This window comes from Parasteatoda tepidariorum, chromosome 8 (genome assembly GCF_043381705.1).
Source record: "Parasteatoda tepidariorum isolate YZ-2023 chromosome 8, CAS_Ptep_4.0, whole genome shotgun sequence".
Classification (NCBI taxonomy): Eukaryota; Metazoa; Arthropoda; class Arachnida; order Araneae; family Theridiidae; genus Parasteatoda; species Parasteatoda tepidariorum.
The window spans coordinates 67,413,645-67,438,879 of NC_092211.1; the positions used below are offsets into that span (position 1 = coordinate 67,413,645).

The window sequence follows — 25,235 nt, forward strand, 5'->3', positions numbered from 1 at the left end:
CATTGAAAAAATATTTTAATTTGGATGAGATAAAGATAAAAGATGAGTTGTGGATTCGTCATCCTTTTCTTTGTGATATTGACTGTATCGATGATATGAACCTTGCCAAAGATGAGCTTATTGATCTTAGAACAAAGTCCTTGCTAAAAATGGATTTCGATTCAAAAACACTCGGAGAGTTCTGGTCTTCTGTGAAAGAAGCCTACCCATTGCTTGTAAAGCGAGCTATTTCAGCTATAATTCCGTTAGCTACAGTGTATCTTAACGAAGCCGGACTTTCCACAGTTGTGACAATAAAAACAAAACATCGTTATCGATTGAATGTTGAACATGTTATGCTCGTTGCTTTGTCGAAAACCATCCCTCTATTCAATTTATTATTTAAGGAAAAGCAGCAGCAACCTTCAGACTAAATATTTTAATTTTAAATATTTTGTATACTATTGAAATAATAAAATTAAATGCTAAAATAAATAAAATACTAAAAATTGATGTTTTTTGCAATTTTTTTTTCTCAGGGGGTGGTCCGTAACTTCTTAAAAAATTTTAAAAGGGGTCAATTGTATCAAAAAGGTTAAGAAACGCTGCTTTAAAGAGATAAGCATAAAACATAATTAAAATATTACATAAATATTAATATACGTAATATTAAAAAGCATCAGAAATTTAAATGAAACATTTTCATCGTAAATAAGTTTCCCTTATCCTTTATAGTGAAAAATGCACATTTTTTACATATATATATTTTTACATTTTTTATATATATATATATATATATATACTTTTTAGAATAAAGGAAATTATACAGCTAAAAATGATTGACAACAGCAATTTTAAAATAAAATGTAATAGCTTTTGCACCATAACATTGAATTAACAACGTAAGCATTTTTGTAGAGTGAAAGATTTATGGAAACATCTAGATAATTAAATTAACGATAACAGCTAAATACAATCTCTCTCCCTCCAAGAAAAAAATATTTTGAAGTTAAAGTTTGTATACGTAATACGTTCTAATGAAGATTACGGTTCTTACAGTAAATAGGAGGATTAGAAAAAGATTCGTAACTTAATTGATAAAAAATTGTGCTTCCTAATATTAAAAAATCTTTGTTTAGCATTTAATTTGTTTAATTTAATCTAAGTTCTGCTAAATAGTCTGTATTTTCTCATTTACTTTCGGTTTTCGCTTTTAAGATTTGCAGTCACAGTTAAATCGTATCAATATATAAACAAAAACTAATAAAAATGCGATTTTTGCAATGATAAACTAAATTAAGTTCAAAAATTGCAAAAGAATAATCATTCTTTTCAAAGTGTTTAATCATTTCTTGCGCAATTGTATTGTTATCATTTTCTACTCGTTTCTGAAGAATAGTTTCTACATCAATTCATCAATTAAGGGAGAGGAATCAATACCAGATCAATGCAAGCCTATATTTTTAGAGATGTAAACAAATCTCAAATTGACTATTTTTACAAATTATGAATTGGACAAGGATAATATTTTACTTTATATTGCATACTAATCGCTAAAAAGTTCAGTGTTGTGACATAAATAAATCTTATCTTAAATCTCACTTATTATCGTTTGCTAAATGATAGATAAGTCAACAGTATGGTGCTTGAACAGTATTTACGGATTGCTTGGTGTTTATTTTCGTATTGGTAGATAGTAGTATGCTAATGGAAATAATATTTTATGCAAGACATAAAAAAATATGTGATTTAGGCGTTGAGAAACTGTTGTTTAAACATTTCTATCATCACCATCATCATTTTATTTGATAGTATTTTGATGAAGAGTTTTAAACTTATTGATAATATGCTATTTGGTATTGTCACAATGACTCAACTTTTGATCAATAACTGCATTAATCCCAAATTATCTATCGGAATGCTGTGTAAACATCCATTTAAAAAAGTGTTTTTACTCCTATATGATTCTACAACATTATGAGACTTCACAAAGTTAAAACTTTTAGTGATGGTGGTTGGTTTTAAATATTTGCTATGCCTGTACAAGCACCACAGTGGACGGATTTCTTATCCTGTCCAATTTGTTACAATGAGTTTGAATGCAGTGTTCGTCGCCCAATTAGCTTGGGCTGTGGCCATACTATGTGCAAAAGTTGCTTATCAAAACTCCAAAGGAAACAGTGTCCATTTGATCAGACAGTTATATCTGCTGATATTAACCAATTACCAGAGAATTATGCTCTTTTACAACTTGTTGGTGGTAGAATACCTGAAAAACCACCTCTTGTTGGATCATTGGTGGCTATTGAAGACTATAAATATTACTTGGAGGCAAAAAATTGCATAGAAGATTTAGCTCTCTATCTAAAATCATCGCCTCCAAGTATTGTAAATGGGGTACCCCAAAGTGGTCCTTTAAGCAGACCGATGCAAAGAAAGTTAGTTACCCTTATTAATTGCCAACTTGTGGAAGAAGAAGGTCGTACAAGGGCAATGCGAGCTACGAGATCAATCGGAGAGCGTTCAGTAACTGAATTAATTCTTCAACATCAAAACCCTCAGCAATTATCTGCCAATTTATGGGCAGCTGTTAGGGCAAGGGGCTGTCAATTTCTAGGTCCCGCTATGCAAGAAGAAGTACTGAAGTTAGTTTTATTAGCTTTAGAAGACGGATCCTCACTTTCTAGGAAAGTTTTAGTTATGTTTGTTGTACAAAGACTTGCACCTCATTTTCCACAAGCTTCAAAAACAAGTATTGGGCATGTTGTGCAGTTATTATACCGTGCCTCTTGTTTTAAAGTGTCAAAACGGGAAGGAGATTCATCGTTGATGCAACTGAAGGAAGAGTTTCGCACTTATGAAGCTCTTAGGAGAGAGCATGATGCTCAAATAGTTCAAATAGCTACTGAAGCTGGTTTACGCATTGCACCTGAGCAGTGGTCTTCACTTTTATATGGTGAGACTGCTCGCAAATCCCATATGCAGTCTATTATAGATAAATTGCAAACACCCCAATCTTTTTCTCAAAGTGTTCAGGAATTGATTATTGCTTTGCAAAGAACTGGAGACCCTGGAAATCTGTCGGTTTTAAGGCCTTATTTGGAATTATTGGCTAATATTGACCCTAGTCCAGATGCTCCACCACCAAAATGGGAGGAGTTAAAGATGGCTCAAGAAGCTGCTAAAATGGTCGTTAAAGGTCTCGTTGATTTTGTACAAAATTTTGGTAATCGCAAGTTGCAGGAGGATAGATTGAACCTAAATGCCAAATACAAAACTAGCATATGCCGTTATTTAACTCAACGCAACAATTGCCCCCGTGGCCTTAATTGTACTTTTGCTCATTCACAAGAAGAATTAGAAAAATATCGAGCCAAAAGTAAAAGAAATTCTGGTGGAAGAAGTTCTGTTCCAAGTATCAGAAGCCCTAATCCTGACAGCCCACATTTGCAAGAGGCATCTACTTGCAATCCGTCATCATCACTTTCTGATGCTGCTTCAGAGTGTGGTATCTCTAACTACGTGTTTGATTCTTCCTTTAATTTAGACAACTGCACAATAGAAGATTCTGCAGATTCTAGTTCAAGTATTCAGTTTTGTAACTCCGACATGAATGACAGCATAATATCTAACTCTAATATGCTACAATCTAATCATATTTTAAATCCAGACTCTCCTGCCTTTCAACCATTATCTTCAAAGTCACCTCAAGTTATTTCTTTACAATCACCATATCCTGCATTACCTAGAAATAACATGTTGCCACCGGAGAACGTCTCTCCCTTGTCGTCACCAGCACTCAGTGTCGTTTCAAATTCCGTCTCTGGATTACCAGGTACCAAATTCAAATTAAGCAATAAATGTTTGCCTCCTGTTATTAACAGTTCTAGCCTTCCTTCACAAAATACAGCATTTGCTTTATCATATCCGATCGGACACCCTATGAATTCTCAAAGTAAGGATTTTAGACACTCTTTCCCTTATAAGCCTTTTATAAAGAGTCAACGGCTAGATGAACAGTCGTTAGCCGCACTTCAGGAAAGGAAAGAACAACTCTTAGCTCAGCTTGATAAGGCGAATATTGGAAAAGAATTGTCAGTTAAACCTCAAGAAAATGGAATTATTCCTTCACCAACTATTGAAGGATCATATTGTTTTGTGAAAACCATGGATGATGGCAATGTTGTGTCCTTTTATTCTCCTTGGACGTCTACAAGCATTTTTTCTTGTGGATCAAATACTGTATGTAATAATAGTGACTATACTATAGTGGCTTCATCACAAAGCCAGTTTGAAGGTTCCACTGTAAAAGAAAGAACCAATGGGTTGTCTGAGCTGAACTTTACCAACTGTACGTTATTCTGGCCTTCAGAAAAGGACGAGTTTATTCCATTTGACCCCCCTTTAGTGTCAAAATACGGGCCTATTTCTAAATGTTCCAAAAGCTTAATTCGGGGTCCGGCTCCGATACAAGTTAATGCTGTATCGCATATGGGAGAACTTACCAGTCCTACCTCAGTAGTTCGTCATCCTTTGCCATCTGCTTCTTTAGCTCCTACTCTCAATACTGCTTCATCTGTTACTTATGGTGCACCCATAGCTTTAATATCAGACCAATATATGCAAACTGCCGCTATTAATTGTATAGACGGTACAGTATGTCCTCTAAATGAAAATGATTTAATCTGCATTAAAACAGCAGATGGAGCAGCGAAGTATTTTAGAATCGATGAAGAATCCACTGATAAAAACTTGGGAAGTTTGCCTGTTGAGGAAGTTTTGCAATATCAAGAACATACTGATAGCTTGAAGGAAGAATTGTGGGAGATTGAAAAAACCATAGAAGAAAAAGAAAGATCATTAAACGAAGGAGCACATTATTTAGAACATCCTTATAGTAAAAGATACGATCTAAAGACAGGAGGAACTGTACCTACTTCCATAGGACCCTGGCCCTCTCAAACTTTGGAAAATATTCCTGTTAAGAATTCAGAAAATCTTCCATTAGACTTAAGAACAACATTCAAAGACTAAAAACTGTTTTCAGTTATTACAAAAAAAAAAAAATTTTTTTTCCTTCAAATTTTTATGTTTTTGTTTTTATGTAAGAAATGAGTGATTCTGGTAAGGATTAAAATTTATGAGTCTTTTGTGAGGCTTTCTTTTATCAATGTGAAGTTTCCAAAAGGAATTTCAGTTTTATATTCTTGTCTCAATGAGACAGTTATTTCATATTATCTTGTAGAAAATATTGAATACAGTATTTGATGCTCTCTGATAAAATTGCTTAATTGCCATGTGTCGTTTGATTTTTGATTAATGATCATGGTATAGGAAAGTCTCAATGAGACTGCGATTTGAGCTGCTGGTGGTTCAAATTATCAATGTTGGGCATTCGGAAATTTATATGTGAGCCCATACAGCGTGTCCTGTAATCACCACCTTCAATATGTATTTTTAGAATCCTTATTAAAAATGAAACCTATATATATATGTCCAGGATCTTTATGTGGAAGACCATAGTAAAATGGTTTTTACGCAAGAAATTTAGTCGAAAATCGAATTGTGTTATGCAACAGTAATGAGACTGTCATATTATAAAGGTATAGCAGTGCAAATTGACCAAAACAAATTTAACAATACAGGTGATGGAAATAATCTAGTGTTTGCAATGGATGTTCAAAATTCATGAGCCGATAATTGTAATGCATAACATAACACGATTCATCACTGCTAAATTGATGCATAAGCCTGCAATACTCCCATGAAAGCCCGCTTTCTATTATGCAATATAACTAAGAATACTACCTGCCAGCAATGACAAGTCATATTTTCAATTGTAATTTCTTATGCAAAACTTACTTTTTAAAGTCTCAAAGATTAGCATGTGAAGTTTGCCAATGTCTTTTGGCTATAACCTTCACATTGCAGCTGAATTTACGGAGTTAATCCACAGCCCCAACTTTACAAATTTGAATTTGTCTACAATCCCAATGCAGTCAAGATAGAAAATGGAAATCCCTATAATAATAAGGACCTATAATCTTTTCAGAAATAAGTGGAAACAAAATTCCTTTTTCTTACTTAATAAAATTTTTATTCTTCATTAACTTAAGAAAATTAAGTAAAATTTTTAAAGAAGATTTTTTTTAAAGCTTTATGTCCACTGATTATTTTTTAGATTTTGATTTCAAGGTTTCTAAATAAATAAATAAAAAATTTGAGATTTTCATCTCTGAGAGGAAGCATAATTTACAGATGCTGTTTTATCTGCAGCATCCGCTGCTATGCTACCTGGTTTTACTGCCAAGATCCTGTACATTAGGGTTTGACATTCGATGACCTCATAAATATATGTACATTTTTATTTTGTTTTTTATAAGGTTTCCAAAAGCACGTATGTAGGGTGGGGATTACGTAACATCCTGTATATCCCTGAATCTTATAGCACCAGTATGTTTTTGAATTCTGTAGAAATGTTGATATCTTTAAAATTTAGATTAGATGTTAAATATCATGATTTTAAAATAATATTTTTATTGTTTTAATTCAATCATTTAAATTTAATCTCCTCTTTATAATACATAATTTGATGTATACCTACTTTTCAATTAGAAATGTGCAAAGGCAATATCTATGATTTTTATATGTAAAATTTTAATTTAAAATATGATTGTAATATATCTGCTTGATTTAACGTATAGTCCTTATTAAGTTGTTAATAAAGTATTTTCACATTGTTTGATATCTTTCTCTTTTTTTTCTTTTCAGAGAAAACTTTTTCGGCATATTTTGGTATTGATTCTTGCCAATTACATTCGCCATGGTGCCAAAGGGATTATAAACATACAGAAATTAAACAAAAAAAAGTAAATAAATAAACCAAAAAATAATTTCTAAAGATTTGCCCAGGCATGGTTATGCCCTTTGAGTTGGTCTACTTCTGTAATGTTTCTTGCTTCTCATGGGCCATGGCCTGGAAGTTCCCAAAACTTGGCAATTATTTTGGTGCAGGTACCTGTATAGAACAGGGTGCATGGCGTTTTTAAAAAGGGCTTATGGGTGCTTATTTTTTATATACGTTTTTTAAAAGCCATTAAAGGTGCTTTTTTTATTCAGGGTTTGTAAAAAGTGCTTAATTTTTTATCTTGAAAAAAGAGATTTTTTCTTTGCCGTATCGATTGTCGTTCTAAATTACAAAAAATGTGTGATTTCCACAATTTTCTCTGCAATATTTATCAGAAACTAGTTATTTTATGATTATGTAAAGTTTATGAAAATGTTTTTGAATTTTGGTTTATAAATTAAGAACTTTAAACGATATAAAAAATAATTTTTATTACGGCACAGATCCTAATTATGATTTCCTTTTGAAAAGTTATTAACAATATCTTTTGAGTACTTGAAAGGAGCTTATTTCTTGTTGAAAAATCTGGCTATGCACCCGTAGACATGTTCCCATTTTTTTTTCCTTCCATGTTTTAAAAATCTTTTTTGCTTCATAAATTTGACGATTTTATTACGGAAATATGTTTTACAATTTTCTACATTGATGTTTTTTTTTAATTTATAAAAAAGTTTATAAAAATTTTATTTTCAGTAGATGTAACTGAAAATTATAAAAGTATTTTTAAATGTGCAATTAGGTGAAAGAAATTTCTGCACGAGGAACAAAATTATAAAATTTGTTTGTTTTCGCATGCGTGAAAATCATGCTAGAATTTATTTAAAAATTTTATTAACTTTAATAGAGAAAAACTATATAAGAAATCTTAGAGAATGTATCGATGTTGTTTGCAAAAATTTTTATTTGCAAAGGCAGGGATGCTCAGAGTATCACATGAAGAACGTTGGTTATTATCTTCATATCAGCACTATTTTTCTCAAGACGCCAGTTTTTTCCTCCAAAAATTTAAAGAAAGTATGTAGCGGTTACCAAGAGGGTCGGTATGAATTATCTCGGGATATACATAATATGTGCAATAGTTGGTCACGGGAAATTTCTTAGCATTAACCGTCAAAAGAGAAAAGCTTAAGAAATTGTGTTATTTACATACATACTCTTTTTCTTAGATGGTAACATCGAGAATGTAATTTGATTATATTTTTCAGTGATAAAACATGTTGAAACAATTAAGTTTTAATACTCTTTAATTTTTACTATTATATATTGAAAAATGTCAAGCACAAGGAAGTAAGATTGTTTAAATATAGAAGCACTAAAATCTGATTCTTATAAAAATATTTATTAAATATTTGCATTGAAATGTTTTGAATGAACATGTATATACAGAGTATCCGTGCTCCTTCAAAATTAGGGATTTTGACCTTGATTGAAATTGGTCATGGAAAGTTATGATTTTCAGCGATAAATACTAAAAATTCATGGAAAGTCCCAGTTCATCAAAATGGATTTTTGGCTATTGGAACGGTTAATAATATCTCATGAGGTTAAAAATCCTGCATCACAATTTGTATTCACATGCATGGACTTAGATCATAGGCCCCCTGGTTTTATTTGTAGTTATATCAAAATTATATTTGTTACATTGAAGTGAAATATTAACTCAACTAAAATGTTTTCAACCTAATAAATATAAAAAATTTAATATTTTTGTTTAATTTTTGAAATGTTTTTATTTTGATATATATAGTAATTTGATAATGCATGGAATGATGTTGATACTTTTGTTTTTTTTTTTTAAATTAAATTAACATAATCCCTAGAATTAACCTTAAATATTTTTATATCCATGTTCTAATTTGTATTTTTTATATAGTTTTTTTTTCAGTTTGTTTAATAGTTTAGTCCTTTTTTATTGCTTTTGTTTAAATTGGCTTATTAAAAAAGTGTGCAAAGCATTGCTCAGATAAAACAATATCGTTTTTAGAAAGAAAGTTATACTCATTTAGATCTTCTTCTGACTTTATTGAGTAATAATGCATTTACCCTTGTAAGTCATGGAAAGTGTTTCGTAAAAGTCATGGATTTAAAAAGTTTAGATTTAGCAGATACTCTGCATATATACAAAGTAAGTTAATAACTCGTTTTATATTTATATCTTCATAAAATTGCTTAATTTAAAGAAATACATGCTAATATGTATAATAATCAATCAAGTTTTTTTTTTCCGAATTAAAACACTTTTAAACTTGATTTTTGAACAGAATTAGGTGGTAGTGAAAGGGTTGAAACTAGTTACAAGAGTCAAAAAAATGCGTGCAGGAAATCTTTTATTTTATCTTAGCCATTATTTGGTGTAGGTACTGATACGGAAATATTCCCAAATATTGTTATAGTAACTTTCTATTAGAGAGGTTTACCCATTTTCATAATTATAAAACTGTACAGCTAATATTATTTACACTTCAGAGGTGATGTATTTTCAATTATTGTGGGGTCTAAAGTTTTATTTTTTACTAAAATGTTCTGTATTTTTTATCAGCTAGGACTGCAAATTGTCTCTTTGATTGCATTTTTAACTGATGGAAAAATATTGATTATCGTAAAATTTATTAATAAACTTTAAATAAGTTTAATTTTTATAAAAATATTACACTAACTAATAAACATATTTTGTAAAAATATTACAAAATATAAAATTTATAATACCTACCTAAAATAACAATTTACCTATTGCTAAATTTTTTGAAAAAATGAATTTTGTTTTATAAATTTTTTGAAATGTCAAGCCACTTTTTCTCAAAATCTACCGTGAAGCCCCTTTGCGAGAGGATGAAAATTGTGATGGTGTGTCTTCAGATCTTCCTCAGAATGATTCCCAAAACGTCACAAATAGTTCATTGTGCAGCTAATGCAGTGTAAATAAAGTACAAGTACTACTAGTAATAATTGATAATTCACTAACTAATTTCGTTAAAAAAAATCTTGGCAGCATTTGAAATTAAGATCTGATTAAGAAGTATTAAACTCTCAATTTTTGACCGAAAAATAAATCTTAAGATTTCATAAGAATTGAATACATTTGACAATTCTACAAATAATAAAGTTGAAAAACCAAAATAATCATTCACAAATTTTTATTTGTAAAATTGTTTTATTTTTTGCCGCTTCTCATACCACACCTTTATCAATTCAAATTATTAAATAAGAAATAAAATGCTGCTAGATTACATTAAACAAATTTATTAAGTGCTCAATCTTGTGATTTTTGAAGAGAGACACCCGAGATGGAAAAAAAAATCATGAGTTACATAAAATAGTAATTTTTTTATTACTTGTGATCTGGAACAATTCTATCAACTGAAAGTCTGTGAGAGATAGTTTAATTTTTTTTTTAAATTAGTTAATGCTCTTTTTTGATAAAGAAGTCCTATAAATTCAAGCACTCTGAAAAAAATAAAAGATATTGCAAAGGAAAATTGAAAGGCAAATAAGATCTACTTAAATTTTTAAAAAAATACTTTAAAAAAACATTTACTTTGGAAAATGTTTTAGCAACCAATGAGTGTGTCAAAATTCAAAATTTTTAGCTGCTTGCTACTTTAACCCTGACGCAGATATGGGACACTGGTCCTGGTGTCCCTTTTATATATTTTTTTCTGATGCTCTAATTACAAGCAAAAATAAATTTTTGTATTTCTTACCTATAATAAAACTGTATAATAGTTATTAAAAAAATCTTCTTGATTATCGGAATTATATTTGTACTAAAATATAAAATCCAAAAAAAAAAAAAATAATTTGAAAATTTTTTGGAAAAAAACATGAATTGCATAAAATAGGAATTTCTTTATTACTTGTGATTTGGAACAATCCTATTAACTGAAAGTCTGTGAGAGGTTATTTGAATTTTAATTATTTTTTTTAATGATGCTCTTTTTTGATAAAGAAGTCTTAAAAATTCAAGCACTTAGAAAAAAATAAAAGATATTGCAAAGGAAAATTGAAAGGCAAATAAGATATACTTAAATTTGAAAAAAAAAAAATACTTTAAAAAAACGTTAACTATGGAAAATGTTCTAGCAATCAATGGGTAATCCCCTTACAGATTATCAGAATTTTCCTTCATTTTTTTTTTCTCTTTGTAATGAAAATATGGAATTGAAAAAAAAATCTTCGAGGGTGATGGAATAAATTTTTCATAATAATAGTTAACTCAACATCATGCGGTTCTGTTCCTCCTTTGGGCAGTCTTGCTAATCAAAGTATGTAATGGTATAAATAAATGTGGCATTCCACTCAATTGTGTCAAAATTCAAAATTTTTAGCTGCTTGCTACTTTAACCCTGACGCAGATGGGACACTGGTGTCCCTTTTATATATTTTTTTCTGATGCTCTAATTACAAGCAAAAATATCTTTTTGTATTTCTTAATTATAAAAAAACTAATAGTTACTAAAAAAATCTTGATTATCAGAATTATATTTGTTCTAAAATATAAAATCCAAAAAGAAAAAATATTTTTCATTTATATTCAAAAATTTAACAATAATGGATTTTGTAAATTAAAAGAATTTCAATGATAAATAACTGTTTCTTTTAGATCTAAATAACTAAAAATTTGAAAAATTGTTTGGAAATGAGCCGTGCTTGGAAGATCTTACCTTTAACACAGAAAAAGAGTCCTGTTTTTCCTACTGTATATCATAACCATAAATTATTAAAATGCTAAATATAATATTTTTCACTTATTTTGACCTAAATTTATACAAAATAATTTATTAATTATCACACAATTAATAAAATCAGATTATTTAGACCCATAAGCCCAAGTGTATACTTTAATTAATCAAAAATTATACAAACAATAAGAAAAGTTCTATCTGCAATAGCGCAAATTTAAAAAAAAATATAAGTAAATGTGTGATTTTTATCATTGAGATATTTTTATCATTTCTCTTATTTTTCTCTCTCATTATTTTAATATTTGTTAAAAATGTAGAAAGGAGAATTTTTAGAAGATTTTAAATCTAGTTTTTTCTTGCAATTATAAATTGAATTCAAATGAACTCTGTGTCTGCAAATATGTAAATAGTTGAGATAATTAACAAATCACCCGATATATTTTGAATCACAATTCTATCCAGGGCTCGAAAAAACTCAAAATTTTTACCCGTCCCCGAGAACGGCTTGTCCAACAATATACCCGTCCTCCTTTGAAACTAACCCGTCGCTTCTAAATAAATAAAAATATAATTTTCTCTTATTTATTTCAAACATTTATATAAATTCCAGAATGAATTAGTAGTTACTAGGATTACAAATACTAGGATTGCATTATACAGTAATAAAAGGAATACTAATAGGAATCCAGTATTTCTTTTATGAAATAATTTAAATGGCAAATGTCAAGTTATCTGGAATGTCAATTTATCCGAGGGTACTGCGTTTTTTAAATGAATCAAATATGATGTTTGCAAGTTCCACTATCAAGCTAATGATTTACAGAGGTTTCTGCACAAAACTCTGAAAGGGGTTTTCTATTTAGGTATATGTTCATAATTGCGTTTAACGCTTCTTGTTTAAGACCAGTGCGTAGTGTTTTTTTTTTTTTTGTAAGTTCATTGCTGATAAGTCCCTTTCAACCACTGCAGTATGGGAGACAGAGAAAACATCAATTCCACCATGCGCAGTATGTTGCTATATTTCTAGATTAGAGGGTCATTTTAGAAGTGAGGCGCTAGACTCTCGTAAGATAACAAAAATTGAAAATGTATCACCAACATTAACGGGAAAATGGCCGTCCCCACGGACGTCAGATTGGAGAAATTCGTTGTTCGCGGGGAATTTTAGACCGCCGAGGACGGGCGGATGGCTGGTTTTTCGAGCCCTGATTCTATCTATCAACTGTCCTTAGCTTTTCAAACAATTTTTTTTTCTATCTAATAATTATTAAATCTCCAGTGGTTTTGATGATAATCTGAATATTCTTTAAAAGATCATTTCAACAACACCAAAATCACTTAAAGTAAAAACTATCATTAAATTAAAAAACTTATTTTATTATAATTTGTGCAAATATTATAAATGGATAGATTTTTATTTTGGTATTAAAACATTCTTAGTTAAATTAGAAGTGCCAGTGAAGAAGATTAATAAAAAAAATCATTATTTTCCCCACAGGTGTTTAAAACCTGAATTGTCAAGGGAGTCACTCTATAGAGGTGTTCACCAACACAGATATATAAAAAATATATATATATATAATAAATTAAGAAAATTTAGTCACCGATTCAAACGACCAGTAACAAAAAAATAAAGCTAGACTGTAAACATTTTACCTAGTCAGTTCACATGTCTATATTAGATTAAAAAATAAGTTAACAAAGTGAATCTAAATGAAAAACTTCAAACAGTCTGTAATGATCACAATTATGATTAAAAATATGCTATTTTGTGACAAAATATCAATGGTAACGCAAAACCCAAAATTAAAAAAATCCATAACATACCATCTCTTAATGTTGATTGTTGGTTTGAAGAACACTGATTGTTTATTTTAAGGTGATCTGAGTCAAATTTTAATGGTACCGACATTCTCTAAATATTATAATGTGCATTGCATTGTTAAAAAAGTAAAATAAAATAATTGTTAAAAAATTTTAAGCCATTTTTAGTAAATTCATTGGCTTTATTTAGTTTTTTTTTTGTACCTTTAAGGAAAAAATTCTGACTTAAACTAAAAGAACAAAAATTCTTTTTATTCAAAACAACAAATTGAACACAATATACATTTCCAAAGTTGAGTTTTTAAATTAAATATAACATTTATTTTATAACTACAAATTTGTTTACACCATTATTCTTTTCTTCGTATTACAGAGTGAGAAGCTTTTACAAAATCTGAGTTATGTGAACCATCACAAAATGGTCGATTTTTAGTTTGTTTACAGTTGCAAAGCCAATACTCTCTTGTTATTGCTGGTTTAAATAAGACTGGTTTCATTTTTAGCTTCATTTCTGGAAGTACACATCTTCCATCACAGAGAGGCTATCAACATAAAATTATTAATTTTTAATTCTAATATTTTAAAGACATAAAAACTAACATTAAACAAAAATGAATAAATTACTGTCATTTAGAAATTATAAATTAATACTTAGATATTTTTGTAAAAAGTAAAGCATAACTACAACAGCCTATTGTGGATCATGGAGGCTTGTGTTCTACAATTTTGTGACCAACGGCCAAATGTAGTAGGCATTGCTCACCAGACGCCTTTACTTTTCAGCCAAGCTGCTACCCAGACATCTGAAGCTATATTGGTTTCAAGCCTCCTTTAGGAATCTTACCCTAGTTCTTCAAAATGACAGTTCAGTGTCTAAATCACTGAGCCATCAAAGCTCAGATTTTTTTGTGGTGTATTAGAATTTATCACAGATATTGCATATTACATTATAACTATTATACTATTAATAAATAATAATTCAAAACTGAATAAAAAAAAGTCTGTTCGATTCTTTTAAATACTTTTTAGTTATTTCAAAAATTAAAAATAAGAAATTAATTAATTGAATAAAAGATCATAAGATTATTAGGAATGAATTTATTCATTTTGTATTTCAGCTTATCATTAAATGAAATACTTAAAAAAAGCAAAGGTTAAAAGTTTTTAATCAACAACTAGGAATTATTAAACTTAATATTTCTGCATTGTAACTACGCAAAATTTTATGTATGTATTCAGATCGTTTCTTTATTTTCTCAAATTTTACATATGCTTGGTAACAATATTTATTCAATCAAATTCAAATAATTGGGCATTTTCTCTCTATCTTCTAGTCAAGGTAAAAATGTTAATGTCAATAAAGTGTCAGTTAAAGTAAAATACTAGCGTTATGGAAAATGGGGGCCTCTAGGATTATTTGGACTTCAGTGCTCTTTACCTCTAGCATTGTTAACAAAAGACTTAGATGTCATTTTTTCAAAAAAGTATATATAAAAAAAAATTCCCTGCATGAAATTTAAACTTCAACAGTAATTTGTGAAAAAAGTTATAGTTTAAAAAGCGTATGGAACCATTTAAAAGAGTGACACTTAGAAAAAATATCTAGATTTTAAAAATATGTGTTTTGATTTTTGAATTGTTCCTTTATAATATTTAAAATTTAGCCTTTCTTTCCTCGATAAAACTCTACATTAAGTATTAAGATTTTTTTTTAATGAATGTAGATATATAAATGCTAAACATGTGTATTAAAAATTTCCCATTATCGATTTAAATTATCCGTGGATAACTGTATCACTTTTTGGATAATTTTATTAATTTCAATAAAATTATCCAATTACTTTAATTCAGCTATATGTGAGACCTTCAAAATAAAAAACACTGGTGTACTGCATGCTTACGTAGAATTGATCATTTTTATTTTTGTAAGAAACAAACCTTTTGTTAGTTGATTATTTTGGTTTTGCTAAAGAAATCTAAAAATTGTAGTTTCTATTGTATTTTTTTTCCTCATTTATATTAGTGCAGTTTAATTAAAAAAAAAACAGATCTGCTACATATGATAAGAAAGCATGTTGTATTATCTGTACAAAATATATAGATATAAAATATTTAATGTGAAGAGAATTGGCAGAACCTTTAATAAAGCTTGCAAAGAGAGTGTGGAACCCTAGAGTTCCATGGAACACCTTTAAGGAACTTTTAATCTAGAATAATCAAGATTTTACTTAAGTTAAAATACACTTTTTAAAATGACTGAAACAATAATAATTGCTACGTATATTCCAAAAAATAATGAATATTTTAAATAAAAGATTTTATTTCATATGCAAATTAACTTTGTTATCAGAAGACAAACTCCCTTGTTTTCTGTTGATTTGAAACAATATACAGTAGAGTCTTGATAATTCTAGGTGGACGGGACCGACCCTACCTCAAACTTTCCAAAACTCGAATTATCGAAAACTTTAAATTTCATAAATATTTAAGTTATTACATTTAATTAATATTTAAATTATTACATTTATTATTAGAAATAAAGCCATTTTTAAATTTCAGCACTTAATAGATATTATATATTATTTTTAAAGAAAAATTAGTACATTAGAGAATCAGGGTACATTTATTGCATTACACCAACTTACAATATTCATTATATTATTGCATCAGGTTAATTATACTTTAAAATAATTGTCTTTAAAATTTGTTTAAACACACTGTTCACATGTTTCAGTGTTTAACAAAATTTTTTTTTTCCAACATTAAACCAATCGTGGTAATCGTTCCACGTGTTATGTGGGTGTTAGTCATTGTTTGTAATCAATGCGAAAGCAAGAGTAATTTTTTGTCTCATTAGCTCGGATTTATTAGGAACTCAAACAATCGAGACTCTACTGTAATTGCAAAACCCTCTCATCTGAATGATAAGAAAATGTTATATAACATTAACAATAAAGCAGTAACAAATCAGTCTTTTACAGGGTGCATAGTCAAATTATTCAGCAAAAAATAAGCACTTTTCAAGCACTCAAAAAATATTTTTAAGCACTTAAAAAAGATATCATAATTAGCCAGGGTTGGAAAGTTTTTGACAATCGACGGTTTTATATATCTTGTTTTAACCGCCATGTCAAAAAAAAAAAAACCTTTTTGCATTGTTTTTGACAATTGTCAAAAATCATGAAATTTTGAATCATGTAAAACAAATGGTGTTTTCATAAGCTACGGACTGACTATACGCCGAAATAGATTGGGGTTGAATTAATTATGAAAACGTTGAATGTGGACTGTGTCTTTTTGCATAATTCAAAGCGAAAATCAACAAAGTAAAGGAAAAATCTTATTTTGAAAAACAGAAAATTAAGCACTTTTTAAAAACGCCCAATGAAATAAGCACCTTTAAGCACTTTATTAAAACTCTATGTTTTATAAGTCCAAAAGAAAATTAAAAAATAGTTGAGAATATTATTTTAAAAATATAGTTGGTGTTTATAAAAAAAAGTTATTTAATAAATATAATTGTTACTTGATCATGACTCCATCCACAAGCACACCAGTAATATAGCTTTCCTTTTTCACATTTAATTTTCCAAGGTTTTTTATCATGGACTCTACCTTTCTCAGCTTGATAATAAGCTTCATAAAATTTTTTCAATGGCGGTTCATTCAGTTCAGGTATGTCAGAAACGTCTGGTTTGCGACGACTGCTATATTTGCAAGAAAGTATCTGAAAGTGAGTGAAAAAATTAATTTAACTTCTGGAAATAAAAATAATACTATAAATCAGCAAAAGAATTGAAATAAATTATTCAAACACTGAACAGAAACAATTACAAAGCATTGGAGAACTGAAATGTATACTGAGAAGTACAGCAATTTTATTTTGTCCAATCAACAGTTAATGCAGGTTGCATCACACTTGTTGCTGTTAAGGAACTACTGTTGGCATGCTTTTGAGATCTTTATTTTATGTGCATCAGTTGCATAAATTACACCCCTGCAAAGCTAGGGGGGAAGGAATAGCATACTTTGGAAAAAGTAACACTATCAGTTACAGTAAAAATATTTTTTGTTTAATATTTATTTTCTCTTAATCCAGTATCACTCCTAGGCTTTCTAAATGAAATCTCCTCCAATATGTCACATGATGCATAGTTAATTTTCCCACCCAGCATTTTTTCTTCTGAGTGTCTGCTGCATATTGTATGTCCACCTCCAGTTGAGAAATTATTTGTTTGCTAAACATTTTGTTAGGTGAAATAAAAGACCGAAACTTGACGAAATCTCCCACAGATCTTTTCTCAAGACTGATTTTCAGTCCTCAGGACTGAAGAGTGACACCCCTGTATTATTTTCTTCTCCTTCTAGTTCCATCATAATTCTCCCCCTGCACTTACATCCTACACTGCACAGGCACTTTTCTACATTAACAAACCATCTTTTACACGATATGTTCATCTTTCTCTTTCCTACTGGGTTGTGAAAAGTCAACTTTAATTCTGAGCTCTCATTGTCATATATATAGATAAATATATATAACTCTTTATATTTTCCTCTGTATATGTTGTATAACTCAAAGTTGTATTTTATTTTCCACACATCATTCTCCTTTACTGCACTAAAAATATTTCTTAAGATCTTTCAATCAAATATAAGTAATATATTTTATTCTTATTTATTCATTTCCCAGCACTCACTTCCATATAAAACTATTGGTCTTACTATTGTCTTATATACTAATTATATTTTTGTTTCCCTACTCACGTATTTTAATTTGAACTGCCTTCTTAATTTAAAATAGCATCTATTAGCCATATTTATTATTCAGTCATTAATTTCTGTTTTGTCATTATTATTATGTACAATTGTTCCACAAGTATTTAAACTGATAAAATTTTGTAAAATAATACTGTTTTATTTACAGTGGTGATGAATCTGGTGTTTTACTTGTTACTGCTATGACTTTAAAATTTCCTTCATTGACAATTAAGTCAAGATATTAAGCTGCAGTTTCAAGGGCTATGAATGCTTCAATCAAATCTTTCTTAGTTATAGATACAATATCTATATCATCAGAAAAATACTAGTATAGTACGGCTTTTAGAAGAACTCCTCCAGACATCCGTCTCACATCGTGGCGGACCCAGAAGCAGAAAGTGCCTAAAACTGTGACGTACGTTGCAGAACAAAGTCCTGCAGAACAATTTGTATCTTGAATAAGTGACAGCGTTTCTTAAAGACCAAATGCTTTCGATGGAGATGAAGAAGTTGTTGGAACAACAGACCAGCTAATGTTTGCGTTTGAAAATGGTGCATCATCTGGGCACTTGTCTCTTGGAAAGATTTTTAAGGCAGCCTTATTTTAATGTTTGGACCTTCATATCATAGGCATTTTATTAATAATTCAACATCATCGTCAGAAACAAAATTTTGTACTTCAAAAGTGATTGAAAAAGTAACAAATCAAGAATGTTTGCCATGGTTTAAAAAATAATCTAGTGTATCTGCGTATGATCCTGTATTTTAAAAAATGAAAATATAGTATTTTAAGGTAAAGTTTACTTTTTTTCGCTATGAAATGTTGCAGAACATTTGTATAAATTAATAAATCCTGTTGCAGAACATTTGAAAGTATTCTGCTTATGAGGTGGCGGGTACTATGGTTACGAGGAAAGGTAATTTCGAATAGGGGTGTGGGGTAAATAACGTTAGCGTAGGTCATCAGAAATAAACCAATCGACACCTTCTTTCCTCCATTTCCCCCCCATTAGAAATGTGCTCTCGCTTGTAACCATAGCAGCAGACAGCCCCAGACTTTCAGTCTGGAGGAGTTCTCCTCAAAGCCGCACTATAACAGTAATGACTTTGGGAAAATGTTTTTTTCTTCCTGTTTTGTTTGCATGCTTGAATCTCTTACTGCTTTATTCATTTAAAATATGAGATTTTTGAAAATTTAACATTCAAGTAGATATAAAGATTTTTTAATTAACACTACAGACTAACAAGCAGCATAAAGTCTGAACTTTAATAAACAAAAAAATTTACATTGCTTCAGAGTTTAAATAAAGGGATTATTTCTTACTTTAGAATATGTTAGTGAAGAATTAATTGACAATATTTCTGCTTTAAAAAGCTTGATCGATGGATATGATTTTCTAATCATCCAATTCATTGTTAGATGAGTCAAACAAACTTTCAATTCTATAAAAAGAAAGAAAATATTAGTGATGCTGGAAAATAACTGTTATTGTTTCAAAAAAGAAAAAATGGCATTTACAACATAATATAAAATAAAAACAAAAAATAAAACGGAAGGATGAAGTTTTGAACATTATGGTTAAAAAGATATTCTAAAATAATTATTTGATAGTACATTTGATAATACATTATTTGATAGAAAAAATTTATTTTACTAGGAGGCTCTGCTCCTGTTTGTACTCACAAGAACTGTGGCTGCTTCTTAATTACTATTGTTTCCCCACCCCCCTCAAGAGTTGATAGAAAATTCTTTTTCTTTATAAAATGAAGAATTACTATAGTTTTATATAAGTACATTTTATTAATATGTTAATCATACCAAAATCAACTGTACTTGAAAAAAAATTAAAAAAAACTAAAGAATACAGAATGTGTAACACAACAAGAAGCAATTATACTTGCTAACAATTGCCCTGCTTAAATAACAATCTAAAAATATTTAAATATATCTATACTCTAACTTAATGGTTTTGATTTCTAGGAATAAAAATATGAAGACTACTTTTTATAGTAATCTATCAATATGATTGAAATCGATAATAAAGTTTTAAATATTTCAATATTAATGTTTTTATGACCATTAAAAAATTAAATTTTTCATAACCATTAAAAAAATACATATTTTTGGATATAACTTGCACGGGGGCCCTTAGAAATGTAAGGTTCTGAGAATAAGCTATAATCAGTGTTCTCCCTAAACGTTTTCAGAATGATGACCCACCCTGTCTGCCCTTCGATCCCTATAGCTATGCCCTCTTTGCAGAAATAACCCGATATCCCTTAAAAACACTGTCTTTTTACTCATATTCCATTAAAAAAAAATAATAACTCACTTTTAAATATTTATCTGTGTTTATAGGTTTAATCCTGATTACTATTACTACAAATATTTACTTTGTAAGGATTATTTATAAATTTATTTTTTATACATAAAAATATTTTATTAGAGATAAATTTTTTAAGAGATTTCAAATTTTTTTCCATTTTTTTAATAAAAAAAAATGCACCTTTAAATGTTTATTTTTTCATAATTTGAAATTACAAAAAAAAGCTTTCAAGTTATTTATAAATTAAAATTTTTTTTTAAGTTTACTTTAAAAAAAAAAAAAAATATGCTCAAAGAATGTCTTTCAGCATGTTTTTCATTATTTTTTTATTAACTACAAATTTTTCTTTTGTTTAGTTAATGAGTGGGAATTACTTTTTGAAATATGTATATAAAATAGTATAAGAAGGTAGTAAAAATTGTTGAGGATCAAATTCAGTTATTACATAACTGATAAATTTTTGATAATTTTTGCGATAAGTGAGTGCCCTTTCAAAATTCAAAGTGCTCTTTTCTGTGAGGAAGTGCCCTGCCCTTTTTATTCCTAGGGAGAACTCTGCCTAATATCAGTCTTTAGTGATGAAGTTATTAGAGCAAACAGTTTTTCATCATAAAGGAACTTCAAACTTAGGGAAATATTTCAGTAATAATATCTCTGCTTGCTTAGTTTCGGTAATAACCACACAGTGACTTGTTAAATAAAAATCCCAGTTTTGCCCTTCAACAATGGAGTAAAACTCATAGCTACCCTTACACAGGCAAGCCACCATACTATTTTTTAAAAATATATTCAAAATCCAAGAGTAGGGAATTAGCACTTTGGACCTCAGTAGTTTCACTCGATGCAAACCGGTACGGATTTGGGAAATAATCTCAATATTGAGATAAAATAATACAAATATTGAGATAAAAATTTGAAGTCATGGTTTTTGACAGCTGTGAAAGGTGGAGCGTCACATCTCTTTTTTTGTAGAACTTAAAGGAACAAAAAGCGTAGCATTGTTAGTGCTTTATAAAAATATATAGTTTAAGAAATAAAAAAAAATGACATTTTTTATGCCATTTTAGTCTTGGAAATGTAATTAAGCTTAAAATAATAAAATACTAGCAATAATAAATTTTAAAATATATATATATATATTAACTAACAGAAGTCTCATAGTGATTCACTTTAATTATGTATTATTTTTATTTATTTTAGCTTTATCCCATGTGATAATAATAATCCCTGCAAAGTCCTTATAATGCAAGATTTTAAAAAAAACTTCGAAATTCCAAAGTTAAATAGATATAAAGTCTCGTAAGAATATATAATTATTTCTTAAAAGAAAATATATCATGAGACATTTGTATCTCGATACAAAGAATTAAAAATAAGTATGTTAAAATATGTAGACTTGAAATTGTCCTGTATATATTATACACAATATATTAAGAGGAAACACAATATCACTGCACTTTTGTGTAAGCTATATTGTACTATACTAGCACCTGCATATGAACATATTTAAAACAAATAATGTTAGAGTAAATTAAATAGTTTAGCATAACTGAAATATCATCCTTAAATATGCCATATATTGTGCTTTGAGTGGTCACCATTTTTTCAAAGACGAAATTAAGACACAAAATTCCCAGTATTTTCCCAGTTTGCAAAGAAAAACTACAAATTCCGTCTATTTTTCCTATTATTTTAGGTGATTTTTAAATTCCCTGTATCTTCCAGGTTTTCCCTGTTCTCCCTGTGGAGTGGCAACCCTGATGGTAAAATTTTTTAATTGATTTATTAGGGAAACTTTTAATTAAAAGGTAAAATAAAAATGAAAGACCCTTGCAATTAAGGATTGAACTGAACCTCACAGCTGAAAGACTGAGCTGTCAAAAAATAAATAATTAAAAATAGTGTGCTGTCCAAACACATTTTTTGATTAGCCGATGTATATTATATACATACATAAATGAAAAACACAATATGACAAGATAGCATCATGCCAAAATCAAATTTTATTTGTTCAAAATATTGTATCAAAACTGTTACTATAAAAAATGTAAAATAACCAAATTTGAGTAGTACTAGTATTACATTTATATAGATATCTAATAATAAGATTCAAAGTATAAATTCTTTTTTTTTTTAAATCTCATATAAGAAAATCTAAGAAGGTTAAACCACAGAATTGATTATTGTTATAATTTTTTGTTGCTATTTACAGTAACAATAGTAACAAAATAAAGAGTAAAATATTACAAAAGTAACGAAATATTTATCAGACAGAGAAATGGTTTAGTATAAGTCTTTTAATTCGTTCAAATAAAAATAAACATATAAAATATATAGTACTTAATTGGGACTTCGTATTCGTAAAACAACTTACGGATAAATAAATAAATGAAACCAGCTACAAAAACAAAATTGATAGATTGATTGCAGTACAGGTTTTAAAGTCAGAAGTAAAATATTTTAGTTCGTAAAGTTTTTGCCTTCTTTGTTTCTTACGCTTCTGATTGAAACGGGTGAAACATTTTATACGGAATAAATGTAAACAACTGACCCTGCTCTTCTGCGCGGATCGCAAACTCAAATGTCTTTTGTAGTGCCGTATTTTAAGCCACAAAAAGATTGGTTTTTTATGTTAGAGAAAGAGAATTCCTTTGCAGTTTTTCATTATTTTATTAAATAAAATTTCTTCGGGATATGGAGGAAAGACTACCTACCATTTCTTCTGAAATTCAGCAGTTACTGGAAGTTGAATCAACTTTGGGTGAAGTATTCAAGCACTGCGACAAGATGAAGTCTGACATTTTAGAATTTAGCCAAGGTTTTATTTTATTTTAAGTTTTATTATCAATTAATATTGAAAATTTTCTTTTTAATTTAATATATATTTATGAATTTTAATCGTTAAACTATCTTTTTAAGGTTTTTACAAAGTTAAATTTTCTAGCATTCTCTTTAAGTTTATTCCGACTTTATAGTGAAATTTAAATAAATTTCAGTTTGTTGAGAATTATATCAATGCAAGAAGTGAACCTTAAATTTTTGAAAAAATAAACTATGACCTTATAGATTTTTTCATACATAATTCACACGAGTTTAAAGTAACCATATGTTAATAAGTCAATATACTTATCCTTAGGTTTCAAATAAGGAATGATTGCAAATCATTGCATACTTTTGTATACAGACAAGTGTAGGTTATTTCAACGTTTTGTTTTAAAATATAATTTAAGTCATGTATCATTTATGCTGGGTAAATATTTATTTCTGAGTGGTGTGTTCTCAAGATGCTGTTCTCAAGACTGCCACCACTCCTTGTTAATGGCCATCACTGATTGACTGCGAGAATTCATTTCTGGTACTGGTAGAAGAAAGCGGCTATTTATACAGCAGTGGTGCTGCTTTTTGTTTTTTAAAAACAAAACTATTCTGCTCACTGATCTCAGCTTGAAGGGAGGTTGTTAAAAATTAAAATGCCACAAAATTAGGGTTTAATTGAAGTCCCTAACAATGAAATTGAATAAAATACACTTATGAATATATGTGGGGTAAGACTGACATGAGCCATCAAATAAGGAAATAAAACTAAATTGCCAAAATAAACTATTTATTATAATCTTTAAAATGAAAGCAGACCTATAACATACTCGAACTTCCAAAATAGCTGGGAAAAGGAACTATGCGCCCTGAAACTCGCATAAAAGCTAAAGTAATAAAAAATAAAATAAAACCGTGGAGAATTAGGCTGTTGAATTCTAAGGTAAACACGTTATATGAAATCACTAATCCAACTGACAAGCAGACAAAATAATTCCAGCTAGCAAGAGTTTCAGAGCGCATGCGTTACAGAGCAACAAATAAGAAAATATTTCTTTTAACAAGTTATTGTGAAATTATTCATCAACGGCTGAACAATATAATTATTAAGTCACTGGCCATATCAGGGCCGGATTTAAGCTTGGCGGGGCCTTAAGCTACTGAAAATGATGGGGCCCTTTTAAGTTCAATTCTATTTCTATACAACTCAAGTAAACCGTCGTATTTTTTATTGCTGAACATTAACATTATATTATTAAAAATTTTATAATATTGCTTGATTGTTAAATATATTGATTGTGATGGGACTATAATGTAGAGCCTTTCTATTATTACACATATTTTTTGAACGAGGAAAAAAACAGAAACTCATTTTAAGAACATCATAAGCACAGAGTAAAGATTTGGTATGTTAGAAGAACCATTATATGTTTAACAGAGTTTTTTTTTCTTGAAATTCTGAATCTATGTTGTTTAGAATTTTAAATGAAATTTTTTTTTTTTTTGCGAATTTTTTTTTCTAAATTGTTTCTTTTTTAAAAGTTACATTTCGCTTTGCTGCTCTATGACTTAGAAACATGAAATTATGAAGGCCCTGTGGCAGAATTTTTTCTGACTTTCTGCGACAAACCTAATTAGAACCAATATCTTTCTGCAAGATATTTTTATCGTTATAAATGTATGTGTAATGAATTTATAATAATAGATGAAATTCGTGTTTATAAAATAAGTCTACATGCATAGAATAAAACTGTGTAGATTTTTTTTTCAATTTCATAATATAAGTTTACATTTCTTAATAAGTTTAAATTGTTTAAGTATAAATTTGCATAATCTTCGATAATAACGAAAAGTTATAAATGTATAGATCTGCAGACAAAAATGCTTACTAGAGCATAAATAAAGATTACCCAGAACCTGTAATAAGATAGAACTTATAGAAAT

At 28.9% G+C, this 25,235-nt stretch overlaps 4 protein-coding genes across 6 annotated transcripts in view; 3 read left to right on the forward strand and 1 right to left on the reverse strand.

The window, feature by feature from the left end:
• The first annotated feature begins 95 nt into the window (after positions 1-95).
• LOC139426147 (protein FAM200C-like) lies at positions 96-413 on the forward strand. Its single transcript, XM_071183914.1, has one exon. The coding sequence runs from the start codon at positions 96-98 to the stop codon at positions 411-413; it is 318 nt and encodes a 105-aa protein (XP_071040015.1).
• Positions 414-1,307: 894 nt separating this feature from the next.
• On the forward strand, positions 1,308-6,724 carry LOC107443617 (RING finger and CCCH-type zinc finger domain-containing protein roquin). The gene has a single exon (XM_016057547.4). The coding sequence runs from the start codon at positions 2,014-2,016 to the stop codon at positions 5,011-5,013; it is 3,000 nt and encodes a 999-aa protein (XP_015913033.1). The 5' UTR covers positions 1,308-2,013; the 3' UTR covers positions 5,014-6,724.
• Positions 6,725-13,623: 6,899 nt separating this feature from the next.
• On the reverse strand, positions 13,624-22,980 carry LOC107443627 (uncharacterized). 3 transcript variants are annotated; one of them, XM_016057562.4, is made up of 4 exons: positions 22,852-22,980; positions 19,475-19,593; positions 16,919-17,119; positions 13,624-13,934 (listed from the first exon to the last, which is right to left on the reverse strand). In XM_016057562.4, exons 2-4 carry the CDS (start codon positions 19,562-19,564, stop codon positions 13,743-13,745), a joined length of 483 nt encoding a protein of 160 aa, XP_015913048.1. In that variant the 5' UTR covers positions 19,565-19,593; positions 22,852-22,980; the 3' UTR covers positions 13,624-13,742. The 3 variants fall into 3 exon arrangements, with proteins under 3 accessions (XP_015913048.1, XP_015913046.1, XP_015913047.1); XM_016057560.3 differs by having other exon boundaries at positions 22,818-22,904; XM_016057561.3 differs by lacking the exon at positions 22,852-22,980 and adding an exon at positions 22,725-22,759.
• Positions 22,981-23,025: 45 nt separating this feature from the next.
• LOC107443628 (E3 SUMO-protein ligase NSE2) overlaps positions 23,026-25,235 on the forward strand; it is a gene marked incomplete in the record, with an annotated part of 21,610 nt that continues 19,400 nt past the window's right edge. Inside the window, 1 exon segment of the mRNA XM_043046944.2 lies at positions 23,026-23,295. Coding sequence (XP_042902878.2) covers positions 23,172-23,295 — 124 coding nt within the window.

Coding starts and splice junctions, on each gene's coding strand:
- LOC139426147 (XM_071183914.1), top strand. CDS start 96: ATGAACCTTGCCAAAGATGAGCTTATTGATCTTAGAACAAAGTCCTTG.
- LOC107443617 (XM_016057547.4), top strand. CDS start 2,014: ATGCCTGTACAAGCACCACAGTGGACGGATTTCTTATCCTGTCCAATT.
- LOC107443627 (XM_016057562.4), bottom strand. CDS start 19,564: ATGAATTGGATGATTAGAAAATCATATCCATCGATCAAGCTTTTTAAA. Junction 17,120..19,474: donor CTTCACTAACATATTCTAAA/GTAAGAAATAAT, acceptor ACTCACTTTCAG/ATACTTTCTTGCAAATATAG. Junction 13,935..16,918: donor GTGGATGGAGTCATGATCAA/GTAACAATTATA, acceptor TTATGTTGATAG/CCTCTCTGTGATGGAAGATG.